At 42.9% G+C, this 21,500-nt stretch overlaps 1 protein-coding gene across 1 annotated transcript in view; it reads left to right on the top strand.

The window, feature by feature from the left end:
- LOC135200248 (DNA polymerase alpha subunit B-like) overlaps window positions 1-21,500 on the top strand; it is a 234,176-nt gene that overhangs the window by 60,001 nt on the left and 152,675 nt on the right. Inside the window, 1 exon segment of the mRNA XM_064228711.1 lies at window positions 12,935-12,998. Coding sequence (XP_064084781.1) covers window positions 12,935-12,998 — 64 coding nt within the window.

Genomic DNA, 21,500 nt, shown 5'->3' with positions numbered 1-21,500 from the left:
AGTTTGTTTTCTGTCGTGTGTCTGATTATTAAAACATCAAGAAAAGGAATTTTGTTGTCTGTTTCCCATTCAACTTTAAATTTGATGCTGGGCACTAATGTGTTTAATTTTGAAAGGAATTCATTAAAATTGCCCCATTTGTTATCCTAAAATGTTAGAATATCATCTACATATCTCATCCACAGCATGTTTGTTCCGATACAAATACAAACCTTCGGTCTTTTAACAATAGGAATTAACTTACGGCGTAGCTGGAATTACGGCCGTTGAATCTTGAACAAGGTTGTTAGGCAGTAACTACCGTGGGGCAGGCTAGCCTGCCCGGATGTAAACACTCCACTTTGCTTTCGGCCGTCTTCCGATGAAGACGTATGTTTGTGAGCTCCGGCTGACTGGTCGTTGATCTTTTTTCCTGGTGGGATCCTTTTGGTTTTTTTTGTGTTTTAAATAGTTATAGATATACGGTGTTTGATATTAATACTAAACAAAGGTTTGTCCTTGATTTTTCAATTAATACACAAATCCACTTTTTGTGATAGCCTCTGTAACCGCCCCTCTACTGGTGTTAAGAGTCATCGGCTAAGGTATGCTAACATATTATTTACATTCTTTCGCCCTTTAACACTGGCTCAGACCTGCATGAGGACGAGATATGTATTTATCGTGAGGATGATATTGATCCTATAATGGAACATGTCTTCATCTGGAATTACGCTTATGCTTGCGAATTACCGAGGGAACTTTAAAGGTTTGTCCATGTATTGTTGTTATGGTAATTTCTCTTCTCCTTCTTCCTTTCACTTACTACTGGAAGAGGGTAGAAGGATGGGCGTGCGGTGTTGGGTTTGGGGATCTCCTCTCACTCGGAGGGCGGCGTCCTTGGATGTGTGAGGAGTATCCTCATTACTTTAATCATTTTTTTTTCTTTATTTTACTGACTAGTGGTGATTGTGTTTTCAGCAGTATTGGTTGGATGCTCTTCGTGTTGGTTATCCTAACCTTGGAATTGTACTTAGGACTCGTAGCATGTTGCATACCGATCCTCAAGTGTGTGTACTGATCCCCTGCTGATAATCATTTTCATTACCACTACTACCCGGGAGTTATGTCACTGGATGAGCTGTCGGGCTGCCCTGTGAGGTTATCTACTCCTGATGGTAGAAGTCTGGCAGAAGGAGAAACCGAAGAGGAAGAGAGCTCGTCATGTGTCGTCATCCTCCTCTTCAAGATCTTCATATCTTCATGCCTCCCCCCCTTCATCTTTTAGGCTTTGCTGTAAGAGAAGGTGGTCTCCCCCCCTAAGAAGTCTCGTCACGGGACTTCTAAGGGTCTGTCTCGCTCTGGTGAGACAGGTGGGTCTTCCACTGGTCCTCCCGTTCCTTCGGGAACGGGGCCCGTCTCTCTTTCCTCGGGGAGGAAGCAGACGGGGACCATGGAGGTACCGGCCACCGCTGGTTTCTCCTCCGGATCGGGAACTGTCTCGGCTGCCCGCTTGCGAGCATTACCAAGTGTACAGTCACCTACGGGTGACCGTGCAGCCAGGGTCCAGACTGCGGAGTTCGCTCCCCATGTCAGGACCCAGGCACGGAGCAGAAGATGGTAGGAGTCGCCCGGATGACTCTCGCCAGACCAGCGATCGCTCTCGCAGCGATCGTCTGGTGCCCAGGGTTGACGTGACGTTCCAGCGGGTCCGTGCACGCAGAGGCCGGTGGAGGCAGGCCATCCAGGCCTCTTTTAATTAATCCTTTTCTTTCAGAGACAGCCCCACCCAGACAACGGTCACGTTCGCGCAACCGACCGGTCTCGGGGGTGGCAGACGCTTCACCTGCCAGGTAGGGGTTCGTAGCCCTCCTCGAGGAAGTGTTCTCTCCACTGTTACTCCCGCAGGTCCCTCCGGACAGGTGCAGTTGGGCCGTGTTGCTTTGGCAATTGCCCCAACTCCGTCCTGAATGGAGGACCTGTTGGTTGTCCTGAGGAACTGGAGAAGAAGAAGTCTAGGAAGAAGACAAAGGTGTCGCCGTCGTCTTCTGCTGCCTCTTCTCCTTCGACTTCTGAGGCCCCCAGCCGAAGAAGAAGAAGGTAGCCTCCTCCCCCCCACAAGAAGTCTCGCTCAGAGACCTCTAAGGGTCTGTCCCACTCCGGTGGGACAGTTGGGGCTTCCGCTGGTCCTCCTGTTCCTTCAGGAAAGGGGCCTGTCTCTCCTTCCGCAAGGAAGATGACAGGGACTGAGTGTACGGTCACCTGCAGGTGACCGTGCAGCCAAGACCCAGGCAACCAAGTTCGCTCGGCACCAGGATCCAGGCACGGAGCGGAAGACTGGTGGGAGTTGCCCAGGTGACTCCCACCAGGCCAGCGATCGCTTTCGTGGCGAGTCGCTGGTACCCAGGGTTGACGCGACGGTCCCAGACCAGCCGCGGGCTGAGGCAAGGAAGCGGTCCCCTCAGTCGCCTGGACCAGCCTCAGCTGGTCCAAGCGGCGCGAACGCGCTGTGAGGACAGGCCTCGCTTCCATGGCGACAGAGGACTCTGCCAGTCCCCTAACCGCTGCTCCCACCAGGACCGGGCGGAGAGGGGGACCAGCAGCAGCTCTTCTGACACTCGGGACCGTCGCCGCGGTTCTCGGTCCAGCCACTCTCCCCGTGAGAGCCGCTCGACCAGGCCTGCAGATCGATCGCCACCGCAGGTTGGCGAGCGTCTGCAGCCATCCCCCCCCCCCCCCCCCCCCCCCCCCCCCCAGCACGACGGTTCTGCCGGTGGACGGGGGGGAGCGTCAGGCCTACCTCTCCTATCCCTTCAACTTCCTCGGGCTACACCGGGAAGAGCGAGGCGATCAGGAGTGATCGCGAGGGGCGCTCTCCTTGCGCTCCCACCGCGAAAGCGGACTCTGCCGGTCCCCTGACCGCTGCTCCCACCGCGACCGGATGGATAGGGGAACCAGCAGCAGGTCTTCTGACGCTCGGGACCGTCGCCGCTGCTCTCGGTCTCGCTGCTCTCCCCCAGAGAGCCGCTCGACCAGTGCAGCCCGATCGCCAGCAGCTCTCCTGAAGAGACTGACGCTCCGTTCTTGGTCCAGCGTTTCTCCACAGGAAGACCGCTGGTCCAGACCGGCAGCTCGATCATCACCGTGGGTTGGTGATCGCCTGCAGTCCTCCAGCCTACTGGTTCTGCTAGTAGGCAGGGTAGGAGCATCAGGTCTCCTTCACCTGTCCCTTCAACCTCCTCAGGCTACACCGGGAGGAACGAGGCGAACAGAGTGACCGTGAGGAATGCACTTCTTACAGTCCGGCCACGAGCCTGGTTAGGTCTTGGGACCAACAAATCCTCGCTCAAGTAGTTGGAGGAGACCGTTGGGGGCTGGCGAGGACGAATGACGCTTCCCAGACTCTCGGAGGGACCATCACCGCCGTTCACGTGACGGTCCGTCTGGACCACGCACTCAAGAGACCAGGTAGGCTCCCCCTTCGGTCCTTTTGAGAGGTTTCGACCTCAACGAGGACTGGGACGCGTCAGAGGATGGTGTTGGCTCTCTCCTGTCAGGTGCTTGCTCAGCCCCACCCAGACGACGGTCACGGTGGCGGCAGACGTTTAGCCTACAGTACGAGTTCGTAACCCTCCTCGGGAAAACGTTTTCTCCTGAAGGTAACCTTTTCCTAGAGTCTGAGCGGCCATCACCGCATGGTGATGGCTGCTCGTACTCGCTTCTCCGACTACTAGTTCCGCTGGAAAGGCGAGCGAGTATCAAATCTTCCTCCCCCATTCCCTCTCTCCTTATGGCTACGAAGGGAAGGGGAGGGATCCTGCAGAGAGTTCTCCGTAGGATTCCATGTTGGGGACTGCGTTCCTGGGGGGACCTTCAGGTCCTACTGGACGCAAGTCCCCATCGTTGAGGAATGATCTTGCCCCATCCTCGATTTCTACGGGAATCGGGAGGACCACCACCCGATGATCGTCTGAATTCGGTGGGGGTTTCGCCAAGTGCTTAGAGTTCTTCGGAATTTCTAGCACTCTCCGAGTGTTCTGGTCTTCTACGATCTGTAAATACTTGGGCGAAACCACGGTCCAGTGTGGGCTAGATGAGAATCCCAGATAATTGTTACTACGATAATCGGGAATCTCGCCGAATGCTCGAATTCCTGGAATTTCTAGCGTTCGAGAAAAGCACTGCTGCTGAAGGAAGAATATTTTGGGAAGGGCTCGGTCTAGATGGACCTGACGGCCCATCGCCTCAGTAGGCGGCCAACCCTGGGATAGAGAAGAACGGGTGGGAACATCCTGTTTGGCTTGAACTATCGTCTTCAGTATCCTGTTATCACCATTGAAGTCTTCCTTCGGGGAAAACTTCTCCTTCACTCTTCATTAGAGAATGAAGGGTGTCGGCTTCCAGTCCTTATTCTTGTTCCTCGAATGGAAGAGAATTTAGGGTGGAGGTCTATGTACAGGAACCTAAAAATATACTACGTAGATTGCCCTCGCGACATGATTCTGTTATCAGTTGAATTGTCCGAGGTGTAGGCACACACCGTAGTTTAACTCTACAGGTTGTGACCGAGACGAATAGTATCTTCTTAATTGAACTGCAACTCAGGACTGCCTGCAAACCTCCCAGGAGTTACCAGTTTCGATTTTGCGATACTTATGGTATTGTTACAACAACACCACCTCAACGTTTGCATTCACCGAAATCCATTTCAATTAAATGCAAATGCTCGAGCGTATTTTTTTGCGCTCGATGGTTCTAGCCGAATGCATTCCTTCTTGGAATAGATTACCTGGCAACTCAGGATGACGAGTGAGAGAGAGCTAGCGGTGTATTGGGCTGCCTGCCGCAGCCCAGTACCAGCTGGCTCTCCGAGATAGCACGGTCGGATTATGTCTCTCTCCTCTACAATGATTGGCTACCGAACCGAATCTCTGCCTGGCAATCACAGACTTAGGTCTCTGGTTGGCTGGAATTCTCGCATACGTGAATGACCATCTCTACTGCATCGCCTTGGACATTGCAAAAATTTTCAGACAGAGATATCTCAATAGACTCGCTATCATCTTTCAACAGAAGTCTGTAGCCTAGTCTGCTGCTGCGATAATGCGTTATGATTTCTTCAGACATCTGAGTTTGTCTTCTAAATATATCTCTTATTCTTGGGTGTGCAATTGGTCATTGCCTGTTCCCCTCCCTGCCAGCTCTACTTCCAAGTACGTATATAGATATCCTCCCTGGATAACCTGAGAAGAAGAAGATGATTCAGCCCACGAGAAGCGGTTCTTCAGGCAGTACATCCCTGTGTTTTCGTTACTGAAAACCGCTCCGCTTTCATTGCAACTCCGGCTTCTCACTGAACAGCAATGAGGTAGAGGTTTAGCGTTTTCAGTCCTTTGTAAATCACAGGGATTAATCCGTCTTCGTGGGTTGGTGTCATCGGCGGGACTTTTCTAAGTTCAGAATCTTGAGAGTTACTTCTCTCGATTCGGCTGTGAAGACGTAGCTCTGCATTCACCTACCACCTTCGTCTTCAACGGCACATAGTGTTGTTTCTCCTTAGCTGAGATTCAACTACTATGAGAACTTCTGCCTTGCCATCAGTGATCTTGGTCTCTAGAAGGCAATTGACTTTCGCCTGTTGGGCACATGCCTTGAGAGAATCATCATCTCGCCTTCCAGCATCGGTGGCAACAGATAGACGATTTGTATGGTCTCTCGGCATAACCCTTCAAAAGGCGAGGGTCACATGACTACGCCTCGGATGCTTGGACAGCTCGCCTCATACAACGGAACGCAGTCAGTTGGCAGCTGTCGAAGCGTCCAAGACTGTCACGAGCTATGCTGTGGACTTAGTTTGGTTGTTCCAGATCAATCATTACTTTGTCCTACTAGATTGTTCCAGTACCCATAACCATCGACACCCACCATGGAGTGTCGGTGTTCTATCCACCACGGAGATGAAGAGACTTCGCCGCAGTGGGGTACGAGACTGCAAGAGACTTCGCTGCAGTGGGATACGAGACCACAAGACACTTCGCTGGCAACAGATAGACGATTTGTATTGTCTCTCGGCATAACCCTTCAAAAGGCGAGGGTCACGTGACTACGATGCGGATGCTTGGACAGCTCCGAAGAATATGTCGGACAGAAAGATGGATAGGTCATCGCGACTATATCCTTCTTTCCCACCGGGACTGCCCACAGGTCCTTGGAACCTCATTTTCTTGGACCAGTGGTGGATGCTTGCAGATGTGTTTGCTTACCCAGCTCCTCGACATGACAAGTTGCATCTCGTCCATGGTGTGAGTTTTAGAGGTAAGAAGGATGCGAGAGTGACTGGCTCTCCCCCTTCCCCGCCTCGTCCATTCCTCGTCCTTCGGGTTGAGGATAGGACTCCAGCTCACACTGGCTGGTCGGACGATTGATGCGGTAAGCCTATACATAAGCATCCTTTTTATGTTTCTTATCAGAATCATAGAAGCAGTCCCGCTCCTTCCTCTAGCAAGGGGAGGAAGAAGACTGGCAATAATGCAAACCCTTCCCAGAACTTTGCATTAATGTCTCCGACGCCAATATTCTTCACAGCCCTTTTTCGGATGAGTCACGATCCCTCACTCATTTCGAAAAGACCCAGAAGTCTGACTCTTGATCACGCAGCTCCTATACTCCGATCAAGTTGTCAAGGCAGCAGGGCACTCCTCCTCCCTCTTACGACCAGGAGGAGTAGCCTAGGTGCGCAGAACTCCAGTCAGTTCTAGAGGCTCACTCATTTTCCTCCCACCAATCAGTGAGTCTTCCTATTGTTAAAGGACCGAAGGTTTGTATTCGTATCGGAACAAATAACAATATGTCGAAAATTGTATTTTTATTAACTATACAAACCTGAGGTCCTTTAACAAAGATGCCCATCTCATGCCACCTCTCAATCTGAACCTGGGCCAAAAGGCAAAGTGGAGTGTTTACATCCGAGCAGGCTAGCCTGCCCCACGGTAGTTACTGCCTAACCACCTTGTTCAAGATTCAACGGCCGTAATTCCAGCTACGCCGTAAGTTAATTCCTATTGTTAAAGGACCTCAGGTTTGTATAGTTGGGTAAAATACAATTTTCGACAAATTGTTATTTTTGGGTTTTATTGCATTTATTACTGTAGTTTCAAAGTATTCCATGTACAGATTGGCTAAAACAGGACTTAAAGGACTACCCATACTACACCCGAATTTTTGCTTATAGAATGATTCCCGAATGAAAATACGTTATTAGATGCAAATAATTCGACTAACTTTATTATTTTGTCAAGTGCCAATGGGAAATTATCTGAATAGGGGGATCAAGTTTTATGTTGTGAAGTGGTATATGTGCTTCTCTGAATTTGTAACAAAAATCTTCCTAATGTTTAATGTGACTCAGAGAAAAAGTGCCTAAAAAGGGGGAAAGGAGGCCAGCTAACCATTTAAAAATGTTGTAATTGAAAGCTCCGGCACATGAAACGATGGGTCTGAATGGAAGATTGTCTTTGTGAGTTTTGGGAAGGCCATAAAAGTAGGGTAATTTAGGATTAATTACTTTAAATTTCTATCACACAAGATTTTCCTGGAGGAAAGAATCACCAGTACGAAAAACGACATCTTCGTACTACGCAGAGTGATATATGGAACTCAGTCTAATCTTCGCCTCCTCACTACGGACCACATATACAGGTATCTGATTTCATTCTCTTCCAACATTGCTGCCTATAATAGCGTGACTCATTCCAACAGACTTTTACGCAAGTTAAATATAACTTAATAGACAATAGAGCATGGAATAATCTTGAGCAACAAGGCAAAGTTTTAAACTTATCCAACACCCCCCCTTACTGTAAATCAACATTTAGTTTTAAATCTAGGCTTTTCCTTTTCCCTTATGCCAGACTGCAAAAACAACCTAGACTTCATAGTGGCTTTTGATAAATTCATATCTGACCAAAACTACAACCGTGAAGAGATATGTTTAAAAGGAGTGTTACTAAATGCTTTAATTGACCTTAATAAGGAACATCCTGTTCCCCGTAGATTCATGATTGCCATTCACTCGCTAAAAAAGTTAGATGTTATAATAAGTAGATCCGACAAAGATGGCAAAATCGTAATAATGGACAAAGACTTCTACCTCGACAAAATCATCCAGCTCCTTAGCGACAAACACTTAGACAAACTGACGAAAAATCCCCTTCAAAACGTTCTCACAGAATTTTTTCGGAAAGTAAGATTAATTGGCCAAGACAAAAAGAGTATTGAACTATTAGAGAAATTTAAAGTAATTAATCCTAAATTACCCTACTTTTATGGCCTTCCCAAAACTCACAAAGACAATCTTCCATTCAGACCCATCGTTTCATGTGCCGGAGCCTTCAATTACAAAATTTCTACATGGTTAGCTGGCCTCCTTTCCCCTTTTTCTCCCCAGTCACATTAAACATTCGGAAGATTTTTGTCACAAATTCAGAGAAGCAAATATACCACTTCACAACATAAAACTTTTAAGCCTTGACGTAGACTCCCTATTCACAAAAGTACCAGTACAGGACGTTCGTGAGTTTTTAAGGGAAAAATTATCCCCCTATTCAGATCATTTCCCATTGACGCTTGACAAAATAATAAAGTTAGTTGAATTATGTGCATCTAATAATGTATTTTCATTCGGGGAATCATTCTACAAGCAAAAAGTCGGGTGTAGTATGGTAGTCCTTTAAATATCACGACATTGCTATCAAGATAGGTGTAGCCAGCAATCTCTTCTTAAGAGCCTTACGAATTTGTTCCCCAGATTTCCTGGAAAAAGAATTTGAACTAATTTGCAAGCAACTTTTGTCTTTAAAGTATCCTGACCATATAATTGAGAAAGCAATTCACAAAGCAAACATAGTTTTCTACCGACCCCCTCAAGACAAGACCAGAGATACACCCAACACCAAAATAAAAATTCCCCACCTGGACATGATTAAGAAGGTGACTCAGACTCTCGGAAAATCTAACCCTTTTGCATTTACTTACCCAAACACCTTAGCCAAATCCCTGAATTAATGTCCAACAAAGACATCTCCCAAGGACACTGGGGTTTACCAATTCCATGCCAGGACTGTGACCAATCTTACATCGGATTTACAGGTAAATCACTTCCCCAGAGATTAATACAACACAAACGCTCAGTTAGGTATGGACAACAGAACTCAGCTATTTTCAACCATATAAATGAACATAACCATAGAATAAACTGGAATTTGTCACGTGTAATTTATAGCAGCAACTGCCGGTACAAGTGTCAAATGATTGAATCGGCCTTAATAAAAGAGAGGCAGTTAATGAACATCTCAAATGGAGCATGGATATCAGATACGATCGACAAGGTTTTCATTCAACCCAACGCTTAAGAAGATTAAAGGAAGATTCTTCAGCCAGGGGTGACCTAAATTGGCTTGCCTGTGGATGGACCTCTTGGTATAAATACCACCTTTTCTGTAAACTTTTCTCATTCATCTACCTGAAGAGGGAGACAGCAGTCTCTGAAATATAGTACTTTTCTCTCTATATTTTGGTGTGTTTAATGGGTATTGCTCCTTTTATTAGATATATATATATATATATATATATATATCTATTATATTTATATAGATAGATATCATATATATATATATAATATATATATATATATATATATATGTATATATATATATTTAATATATATATATATATATATATATATTTAATATATATATTTTATATAGGTATATATATATATATATATATATATATATATATATATATATATATATATATATATATATATATATATATATATAGACACTGGAGCACTCGATACAATTGAAGGTTTATTGCTAATGTCGGCGTTTCTCAACTACATTGTTGGATCTTCAATGCTGAAATGCAGTGTGTTGATTTTGATCATTGTTAATGAAAACATTTATTATAACAACTAACTAGAAACACCACAGCATCATCCATCTCATTTTAAATGTGATCTCATTAAAAAAAAAAAATCTAGAAAAAAATCTAGAAACACCATGACAAGAAAAGAAGGATCTACCCAGACGGAGGTCAAAGGAAACTGTTGAAACAAGGAGGAAAACACACACACACAACAATGTAAAGACGAGGCAAATAGGGCCATCAAGCAATGTTCAGTTGATTAGAAGATGTTTGGGCGTTTAATGATGGAACAGTTGATTTTATCATGATGGACCTCATTTCAACTTAAATGAAGTATTAAATATAAATATATAAATAACTATATTTACGTATATTACACAACACACACACATATATATTAATATGTGTGTGTTGTGTAATATACGTATATATAGATATATTTATTATTTAATTGAAACACGATGGTATCTTGTAGATACCATCCAGTTGAAATGAGGTCCTGTTTTAAATATATTTACTTATATCTATATATATTTATTTATCCATCATATATACATATAAATAAGTATATAATGCATATATAGTTATAGCTATATCTATGTGTACAGACACACGCACACACACATATATACATGTCAATATCGTCCACAGGAGAAAAGAGAATAAAAGACTCTAGTAGCTCGATAATTTTGCCTTCCACCAGGCCTCTTCAAGAGCTTTATTTTAACTGTTAAAATAAAGCTCTTGAAGAGGCCTGGTGGAAGGCGAAATTATCGAGGTACTAGAGTCTTTTATTCTCTTTTCTCCTGTGGACGATATTGACATATCTCATCTTCGTGTTATGAAGATTATATATACACATATATACATATATGTGTGTGTGTGCATTAAGCTACATATGTCCTTTAATGTCCAATTCGCTCTACCTCCGAATTAATATATTTTCATATATGTTAACCGAAGGGGAATTTTTTAGTTGACAATAATTTCGTCCTCTCGTGGATTTGAACCAGCGTCACTAAAATCCTGATTTCTCCTGTCCTGTGTACGCTGGTTCGATCCCACGAGAGGACGAAATTATTATTAACTAAAACATTCCCGTTTGGTTAACATACATGAAAACATTAATTCCGAGGTAGAGCAAATTGGATGTTAAAGGTCATTTCTACTTTAATGCATGTATATGAATCACGATGATGTGATAAAAATTCTTATATATATATATATATATATATATATATATATATATATATATATATATAGATATATATATATATATATATGTGTGTGTGTGTGTGTGTGTGTGTGTCTGCCACTTTTCGGTCATCTTTGGATTTGGGTTATCTCGCAGAATTTCGTTTAGTTTTGTAAATTGAATGAAGACTTCGCTTTCAAAAAGAATCGGCTGACGTTTTTACTTGATATTCAATTAGATTTATGAAATCAGAAGTGTTTGTATACGATATACTATTTCCTTCCTTATCCTTGAGTGACGCCGTTCTTGAACGTGCGTGTGTGTGGGGATTGGGAGACACACTGAGTTGTCGAGTCGATCATGGAACATTGTGGAATTGATTGTTCGTTGGAGGAGTGGATGGGATGGGATGGACCGAGGTAAATCTAACCACCTTGGGATGGTTGGAAACGGACCAGACTGCGAGGGCAGGGAGGGAGGGACTTGGGAGAGGAGAAAAGATAGGGCTTGGGGGGGGGGGTTAGTGGTGGTTGGTTTGCAGGGTCTCGTGGAGGGTTGTCAGTAGAGGAGCGGGAGCGGGAGCTAAAGGCGTCTTGGCGGCGTGGAGGAGGATTTCCTGACGAGAGTTTGTCGTGGGATGGGGGGGTGGGTGGTGGGGGAGGGAGGGCGGGAGGGACTCCTCCTCCTCTCTCTGCAGTTGGGGCCGGGGGGAGGAAGGCGGAATGGCCATTGGCCTCGGGGTCTTTCGGCTCAGTCTCTGGTTGTACAAGGGGAGGGGGAAGAGGGGGGGATGGATGGGGGTTAGAGCCCAGAAGGAACCCACGCCGTGTGTGTGTCCCCCTGCGACATGAGACCGACCGACCGACCGACTGGGCCCCAAGACCGCCGACCGAGAGGCGAGAGTCGACGAAACGAAAGAGAGAGAGAGAGACAGTCCCTCCGCTGCCGCGTCCACGCCAACCACGAGCGCTCCTGCTCCTGCTCCTGCTGCTGCTTCCCATTCCTGCCCCGTCGCCGCCTGCTGTCTCTTCTCCGAGATGTCTTTGAAATCCAGCCTTGAGGCGCCTCTGCTCTCCAGTGGAGATCTGTCCAGACCCTCTCCTTCCCTTCCGTGGTCCACCACCTTCCGATTTTTCGGTGGGGGGAAGAAGTGCCAAGTGCCGCCAGAAATGCCATGGAAATAGTGCCCTAAAGTGTCGCTAACCAACCGAGTGGGTTTTGTGAATGTGTTGGAGAGAGAGAGAGACAGACAGAGAGAATACATTTCAAGGCTCTCTCTCTAAGGGGCGATTTATCCCTACGTATTCGTAAGGAAATCCCCCAGGCTTCTTCACACGTGGCCCGCCCATCTCTGTCACAACTTTTGTCAATTATTGGTGTCTGGGCGGAGTTGGTGTTTTGGAGACGACCAACGTGCAAGGTGAGTAGATGCTGCAGCGAACTTTAACGTTGTTGTTTGTCATTTGGTGTGTGCTCGCCTGCTCGGTCAGTCCGAGCATTTATCATTCCAGCTTCCTGGAGGTTTGAAATCAAGGTAGCTCTAGAGAGGCCTCCACTCCATACTTTAAGGTATAGGCAGATTGATCGTCAGCTTTTCACATGTCATTCCATCCATATTTTAATAAGAGTTGTCAGTATTGGTGTGGTGACGCATGTCTTGAAATAGTGCACGTGTGTCAAGAGAGAAAAAGAGAGAGAGAGAGAGAATGTGAGGAAGGGGGGAGGGAGGGGCGGTTGGCAGGCAGGCAGGTAGTACTGGGAGATGAGAGAGCGTTGAAGTCACCGGTTAGAACAGAAAGCGTTCTTCTTCCTTAACCGCGTCTCTCAACGTAGCAGTTCTTCGGTCCAAGATGATGACGATTTGCTGGCTGCCTACGGCGGAACTCCGACGACCAAGGTCAGTCCACCAATAGTAGTACTCGTTTTTTCTTTCTTGTGTCCTTAACGTACGCGCTTGATTCTACACGACCTATCCGCTCACACTACCCCTGACTTCTTACGCTATTTTCTTTTCATTTCCAATTTCCTCATTTCTCTTGATACGAGGTTGTTCCTTCCCATCTTCGTTCAAAAACTAACTTGTGCGTTCGATACATCTGTCCTTTCGTTTTCTTCTGTTGGGCCCAATACCAGAGTTCTATTTCTTTCTTCACTGATGGATGGGAGTAACGTATTTGGTCGAAGGGTTCGTACTATTCAAAGGTTTGTAAGTTTTATGAACTTTGTTTGAGACGCTTTTGATATCTATATAGAGTTTAATATGTTGCTTAAATGTATATGCTATAATTTAAGGCATGATAATATATATATATGTATAATTTAGCGTCAATAAGTGGTGCCCAAAGAATGTGATGTAACTTCGAAGATTTCATTGCTTATAACTATTAATTATGGAATAGTTATTGCCAGGTACCTACTGGCTGGACCTAATCACCTTCACCTTCGCAAAAAAAGTCTGTGTCAGCTTCAGTAGTGCTTTTCTGTTCTTGTTTAGTAGATGGGACCAGATTTTATTCTTGGTTTCACATATATTGTTTTTCTATCTTGCTTATGTCGTGCTTTTTTTTTTTTTTTTTTTTTAGCCAAATCCTGTTCTGGTTGTGATTCACTTAGTAAGCTTACCTGTGTGTATCGGGGCAGACTCGGCGCTTGAAATGATTGTAATAATCCTTGCTATTCAAATACAATAGGTGAAATGTTGATGATGAGATGATCGTCGCAGAAAATATCTTGAGAAGTTTATTGAGCCTTGCCCGGGATCAGCCTTTATTTCATGGGCCGTGTCCCTAATATTTTGTTGCGTTTCACATGCTCTCTCTCTCTCTCTCTCTCTCTCTCTCTCTCTCTCTCTCTCTCTCTCTCTCTCTCTCTCTCTCTTAAATTGTGTGCGCGCTGTGTATTTCCATCATTTATCAGGGAGACCTTATATTCCTATGGAAGTTTAATTATGATTCAGTTTCCTTAACATTGATTAATTAGTAGCGATTTAATCACTGACGGTCATCAGTCATCTTTGTGCACGACGACATTTTATTATTTCTGGGACGTTAATTTATGAGAGTCGTCCCAACAAGACGTTGTTTGTATTTCATCAGAAACTGGTTCTTGTCTTCAAGACGTGAGATACCAAGGCTGATGCCCCGTCCAGAGAGAGAGAGAGAGGCTATGGTCCTGTATAAGAAGAAGAAAAGGCCGTTAGCGATTGTCGGAGAGTAACTCATCGGGTCTCCCGCCTTCTGGGATTCCTATCTGCGTCCTGTTGAAGTCTGGTGACTGGATTCTTTCGACTGTCGCCAGGTTTATTATATTGGTTCTGGCCGTTACGGGATGTCCTCTTTTTATATTTTTTAGTTATATTAGCTTTACGAGTCACTTGACGTGTAGTGGACCGAAGGTTAATTAACATTATCATGGTTACATTTTATGTCGAAAATCGAGTGGTGTCACGTTGTTTATTGTTGATTTTTTAGTGTAAAATTTTCGTTCATTGTTGTGAAGGTTTTTGTATTTTTTGTATGGAATGCAACTTATTGTCCGTCTTTGCGGTCTGAATTGCATTATTTCGCATTTTGTATTCACGAATTTTGAAATCGGACACTGGGTGCAATTAACACGAGCTGTTAATCGATTCCGTACTGGTTGGGTCACGGAAATGCATCTGGTAGCCCCGTGTGACTTGCATTTTTCGAGATTCGTATAAGTGAGTCCCCTTTCGGTTGGTCTAGGAGGCTCTAGGTTCTTGGGGGTTTCACATCGGTTGCTCTCTCTCTCTCTCTCTCTCTCTCTCTCTCGTTTGGTCTGTTTGCAATTTTTGTAATTAATGAGCTGAGTTTTGTTGTGTCCGCTGATACTCTTTCATTCTGTTTATTGGTCAGAATTTAGACAAAATTTAGATTTGACTGATAGTTTATTTTGCTGGGTTACATGAATGCCTGGTGCAGAGGTAGTATCATTTCCTTCAAAGCTTTGAAGTCGTTTGCATCAGTGAACGTTGGCAATCTGGAGTCAGACTTCTGGATGTCCTCTTGTAATACATTTCTTCTTCGAGGTTGCACAAATTTTCCGTTTATTGTCCATGATATCATTTTAATGGTCTAAGCTGTATCTTATTTCTTATGCTCCATAATATGTAGGCGTTAGGCTTCCTTTCTCGTTCATACCAGATTGACGGCAAAATGAATTATGCCTTTTTATTTTTAGAATCCAAAGTTGAAAAGTTCGCCCCGCTACTCTGATTAAACTGATCGAATGCCCAAGTGGGCTCTTGCCAGAACTGTTGATAAATTGAGTGTAAATTATCTGGTGTTACGATTACCAGGGTCACTGACACTGTACTCGATGTTGAAATTTTGTTGGCTTAAGCTCTGCTGTTGCACTGTGAGTCTGAGATGCTATGCCGGCCATTCATTCTGTCTTTTAACCTGTACCTACCTGTGGTCCCCCCCCCCCCTTCATCTCATGACCATCCATTCTCCTCTCCCCACCCCACTCACGTCACTTCCCGTCTCTCTCTCTCTCTCTCTCCCTCCTTTCTAAAATAAACATGCAACTGTAATTTGGCATCTCAAACAATCAAGATTGATGGAACATTTTCGTCTCTTCAGTTTCGTCCTAAATTGACGTCGTAGCTCGTTCGCTCCCTTCGCCTATTCGTTCGTCTCTGAAACTGTACAGTCCGCATTTGTGACGACCTTTTTCCTCTGGGTTGGTTTTTATGCGACTTGTTTCCTTCGTCGCTTGACCATCTGGAGGACTCTTGACAAATAGTTGGCTGCTTTCAGTTCGAATACTTGTCCCTCTGCGTAACATCGTGAATGACACACAACACACACACGTCGCCATTATTCGATCAAATGTTTCCTGTGGGAATATGTTTCCCTTTGGCGTTATTCCCAGTGCGCAGGTGGAGGCATATTGGTTACAGTGTTAAGCGTGGATGTTTTAAGATTTGGGAAAAGCTGGTTCACAAGGACATTATCGAGTCAGGAAAAAAAAAAAAAAAACAAAAAAAAAAAAAAAAAAAAAAAAAAAAAAAAAATGGAAGATGGGCTAGAATAGAAGGGGGGAGGGTAGGGTGGTGGGAGCACTGGTAGAAGAATGGAGGTGGGGGTGTGGCGGGGGAAGGGGAAGGGTCTAAGGGAAACGGTTGCGGTTTCCCACACTGTCGACCTTGTGACCCCCCCCCCCCCCCCCCCCCCCCTCTCTCTCTCTCTCTCTCTCTCTCTGTCTCTTCTCTCTCTCTCTCTCCAACGAAGAGCTGTTCTCGACCTGTTGCTGATTTCCAGGGCGTCTCCAGAAAACTGGCAGTCATAATTGACCTGCTCTTCCTTTCGGGCCTCCCTCAGACAGCTCTGGATAAGGAGCAAAAATCATACACTACTCTTGTATAACCCCCTTTTTGTCCCGTTAGTTTTTCGTGTAGATTTCTTCCTCAGGCATGGTTCAGTTTCGGGCTGCCCAAGAGCAAGAGTCCGTGCCTGCACAAGGCTGGCTCAATCTATGCAATAGTCTCTCTCTCTCTCTCTCTCTCTCTCTCTCTCTCTCTCTCTCTCTCTCTCTGTGTGTGTGTGTGTATGTTTGTGTGGTCTGTCTTTCATCTGCGAGGGCTTTAAAAGGCTGAGTATGTCGCCCGATACAAACAGGTAAACTTTCATTTTGTCCAGGGTTTGGAGATGAACATTGACTATATATATATATATATATATATATATATATATATATATATATATATATAATATATATATATATATATATATATATAGCTTGTTGTTGAGATATTAAGAGTTGGTTTTCATTTAGATATAGTTATTAGTGTATTTATCTCTTGTAATAGTCATAACATTATTATTATAGTAACATGTTAGTCAGTACTCTCTATTTGTATATTAAGGAAAATACGAAGCAGTCCGTCGGCTCAAGATGAGCGATTGTGGCCCTCAGTCATCAGCATCTGCGCCTGCGTGGGCGGATGGGTGACGGTCTAGTGCATGGGATTCAGCTGCACATGACTAGATCTTTACTCATCCATTCATGTCGTGGCTCTTCTTCGTCAGTGACCGTCCGAATCAACGTGGGGCTCTCTCTCTCTCTCTCTCTCTCTCTCTCTCTCTCTCTCTCTCTCTCTCTCTCTGCCAAATATATGTTATCGCTCCCATGCAGGAGTAACATAGCTGATGGAAAAAAGGACTGATTTCATATGGTCTTTGGATTTGAAGTAGTACTATATGTTGAGAAGGTTGGTTTCCTGTTTCATCTCATCTGTTCATGGGATATTTGCCTCTAACTAATTATTGTTCGGTATTTCCTTTAGTAAGCGTTATTTCCTGCAGGTGGACATTCTCTCTCTCTCTCTCTCTCTCTCTCTCTCTCTCTCTCTCTCTCTCTCTCTCTCTCTCTGAAACCTCATTATTCCATGACGTGTTTAGATGTACTTTGAACATTTTATTCCCATTAATGAAGTGATTTTATTGTTAACCTTTATCCTTTAATTTGTCCGCTCTGAAAGTGTGTATTTTTCTAATCCAGAAGAATGCGTGCTCATTTAAATAGCAATCAAATTGAATGGTAAGTCTGGCGATGCTTTCTGCTTCTCATGCTAAGTAGTATTTAGTGGAATTAATTCATGAAGTGTAATAGTCATTTATTTTCAGATTTGATGTCCCATGAATGAATGTTCTGCTGTTAATCAGAACTTAGAGTGTCATTATTTCTGTTTGTAGATGTCATTCATCTCCATGAATGTAACGGTGTTTTTAGTACATAGGAGTAAGATTTAATATGGATCATATTTTTTGCTGTAACATTTATGCCTCATATATGCGTACTACTATTACTCATATTTTCTTGTGTCTTACCTCGTGTGACTTACTTCCCAGAGCCTTTTCGTTAGATTATTATCATCCTTATCGTCACTGATCAGTTCCCTGGGTTCCTCACACGACCGCCCATTTTCAATCACCCTCTCTGCCGCCCTGCCCTCCCATCTATCCCCCTGCCCCTCATTTTCTGTTCCCTCCTCAATTCTTGAGTCTTCCCCACCCCACCCCTCCCCTCTCCTTTGCCGTCGTTTCCAGCTGTGTCAAGAAAAAGTAATACAAAAAAATATGCTGCTTCCCGCGCGTTTTGACTGGCATGGTCAGTTTAAATAAACCAAACCAGCCAGCGTAGCATTTTGAACGTGAAGTTGGGTTGATTTATGCAATTATTTATAAAAGATTATGAAATTACGAGAGAGAGAGAAAGGGCTTTGTTGTCATCGAAAAGTGTTTGTGCGGTGAACAAGAGTGTAAACATGAAATAGTGCTGAGGGACATCTTACCCGCATTTTGTTTGAGTCATTCATAGTTGTGATTGGCCTTTTCGCAAACGTAGTATATAATTATGAGGCAGACGTCAATTATGTCGTTCGAATCTGTACCACTGATTTCTGTTGGCAAGGATATCAGTGTTTAATTAAGAAGTGAATAAACACTGATTAATTGTGGCACGTTGAATCGATTGATGTCAAGTCAACTATAATGAGATCAAACGATTGTAAACCCAACTATCGAAGTTTGACAGGGTGTAGGTACAGAGCTCTGTTTGCTAAGTCAAGCAGTGTTCGGCTCATGGGCTGCTGCAACTTTTTAAATTTGCATTTATATATATATATATATATATATATATATATATATTATCAATTGCAATAGCTACAAGCCCTCTTAGCTCCTTGAATTCTTCGCTCTTTTATGGATACGCTTGTCACTAGAAAGCCTGAAGATCCAAATTCAAAAAAAATTTGAAGAAGAAATTGTGATGTCCGTACCGGGAAACGAACCCAGGTCCCATAATCACAACGTGACTTCTTTATAATTATGGGACCTGGGTTCGTTTCCCGTTACCGGACATCACAATTTCTTCAAATTTCTTTGAACTTGGATCTTCAGGCTTTGTAGTGACAAGCGTATCCATAAAAGAGCAAAGAATTCAAGGAGTTAAGAGAGTATTGTGGCTATTGCAATTGCATATGTATCTTAAAAAGTGACCAGTAGATTATATTCACACACACACATACATACACACACACACATATATATATATATATATATATATATATATATATATATATATATATATATATATATATATTATATATCCCCTCCCAGAAAATAACAACATGGTAAATAGCCAACACTAAGCAATTCCCTGGAGCAGGGAATGAACAGCAGTTCCATATTTATAAAAAAAAAATAGTAGCCAGTCATAATTGTTGATATTTTCATTCAGTCTAAAATATTCATTCACTTTTCATTTTTCATTCAACATATATATATATATATATATATATATATATATATATATACTTTTTTTTAGGGGCATAGTTTTCTCTTATACAATTTTCGTTAAAAGCTATTGCTTTAGTGGCATAAATAAGTTTCTCATACCGACGAAGTTTTTTCCGATTCTCGTTCGTCAATTTCTGGTGAAAAATACGCAGACTTCCTTCTTCCATTTATTGAATTTTGTCGCGACAGCTGTTTCGCTTTATGGCATTATCAAGCCGACTACTGACTTAACAATCTGTGGCTTTTCGGCCTATTTATTTCATCGTGTATGAGGTATGACCTTGAGGTATGGGTACTGATTAGTCTGGGGATTAACAGCTTAAGGGCGTTGTTTTGGATACAAAGAACATAGGGACATATGTATGTGACAATAAAAGTGAAAGTTTAAACAGTTGTTAAATAAATATTAAAAATACAATGCTATGTGCTAGTGTTTCCTTTAAGCGTATGTCCTAAAAATTTAATATGTTACATGTTGGTTGTAGAAAAAAATACAAATTTACATACAGGAATGAAAATGAATATAGAGATCTAAATACAGGAATATATATATATATATATATATCATATATATATATATATATATATATATAATATATTATAGCATGCATAAAGGTACAAATCAGATAATTTCTGTTTATACATAAATGTGCATAATTTAAATTTGAGTGAGTGAGCGTGTGTGTGTGTGTGTGTGTGTGTCCAAATGGTCTACGTTGGTTAACGGCTGCAAATTTGCAGCCGTTAACCAACGTAGACCATTTGGACACACGCTCACTCACTCAAATTTAAATTATGCACATTTATGTATAAACAGAAATTATCTGATTTGTACCTTTATGCATGCTATAAATATATATATATTATTATATATATATATTATTTATTTAATTTATTTATTTTTTTTCCTGTATTTAGATCTCTATATTCATTTTCATTCCTGTATGTAAATTTGTATTTTTTTCTACAACCAACATGTAACATATTAAATTTTAGACATACGCTTAAGGAAACACTAGCACATAGCATTGTATTTTTAATATTTATTTAACAACTGTTTAAACTTTCACTTTTATTGTCACAGTACATATGTCCATATGTTCTTTGTATCCAAAACAACGCCCTTAAGCTGTTAATCCCCAGACTAATCAGTAGTCGCTTGATAATGCCATAAGGCGAAACAGCTGTCGCGATACAATTCAATAAATGGAAGAAGGAAGTCTGCGTATTTTTCACCAGAAATTGACGAACGAGAATCGGAAAAAACATCGTCGGTATGAAGATACCTGCAAGAAACTTGTTGATGCCACTAAAGCAATTGCTTTTAACGAAAAATTATATATATATATATATATATATATATATATATATATATATATATATATATATATATATAGATATAGAATTTAGGCCAAGCGCTGGAACCAATGAGATCATTCAGCGCTGAAAGGGAAATTGGCAGTAGGAAGGTTTGAAAGGTGTAACATCCGTTCCTCGCAGTTGTCTCTTAAAAACAGTTTTTAGAGTTTGGAGGATCTGGCGGAAGAAAGTGAATAAGAACGGAGGTACAGTGAAAGGAATGAAGGAGGTTGCAGCTAGGGGTCGCGCCGGAGGGACGTTGCAAAGACCATTAGGTAATGTCTACAGTGCACCACGTGAGGTGCACTGAGAGCACTATCCCTCAAGGGGTATATTATATATGTGTGTGCGTGTGGAAATTTACTTCTAAAAATACTTACAATACAGTAATGAACAGTTTTAACTCAAGAAAACCTTGCAAGTTCTGTAGGTTTACTTATTTACTTAGTTCGATGACAATATTTGTAAAAAAAAAAAAAAATACCCAAAACATGTAATATATAAAAAAAAAAATTCCTTTTCCCCCCCCCCCCCCCCCAGCCATATTAGGGTTGCCAGACGTCCCGTTTTTCCGGGACATGTCCCAAATTTCATCGTTTCGTCCCTTGTCCCGCATTAACCCTTCTGGGGCACGATTGTTGTCCCGTTACAGTATAATATTGGTTCGGGTGTGTATATACCTGGTATAAATATAGATATATGGTGAGGAATTTTAA

Source organism: Macrobrachium nipponense, chromosome 26 (genome assembly GCF_015104395.2).
Source record: "Macrobrachium nipponense isolate FS-2020 chromosome 26, ASM1510439v2, whole genome shotgun sequence".
NCBI classification, from domain to species: domain Eukaryota; kingdom Metazoa; phylum Arthropoda; class Malacostraca; order Decapoda; family Palaemonidae; genus Macrobrachium; species Macrobrachium nipponense.
The sequence above is the reverse complement of the archived record's forward strand: the minus strand, read 5'-3'. Positions and strand labels throughout refer to the sequence as shown.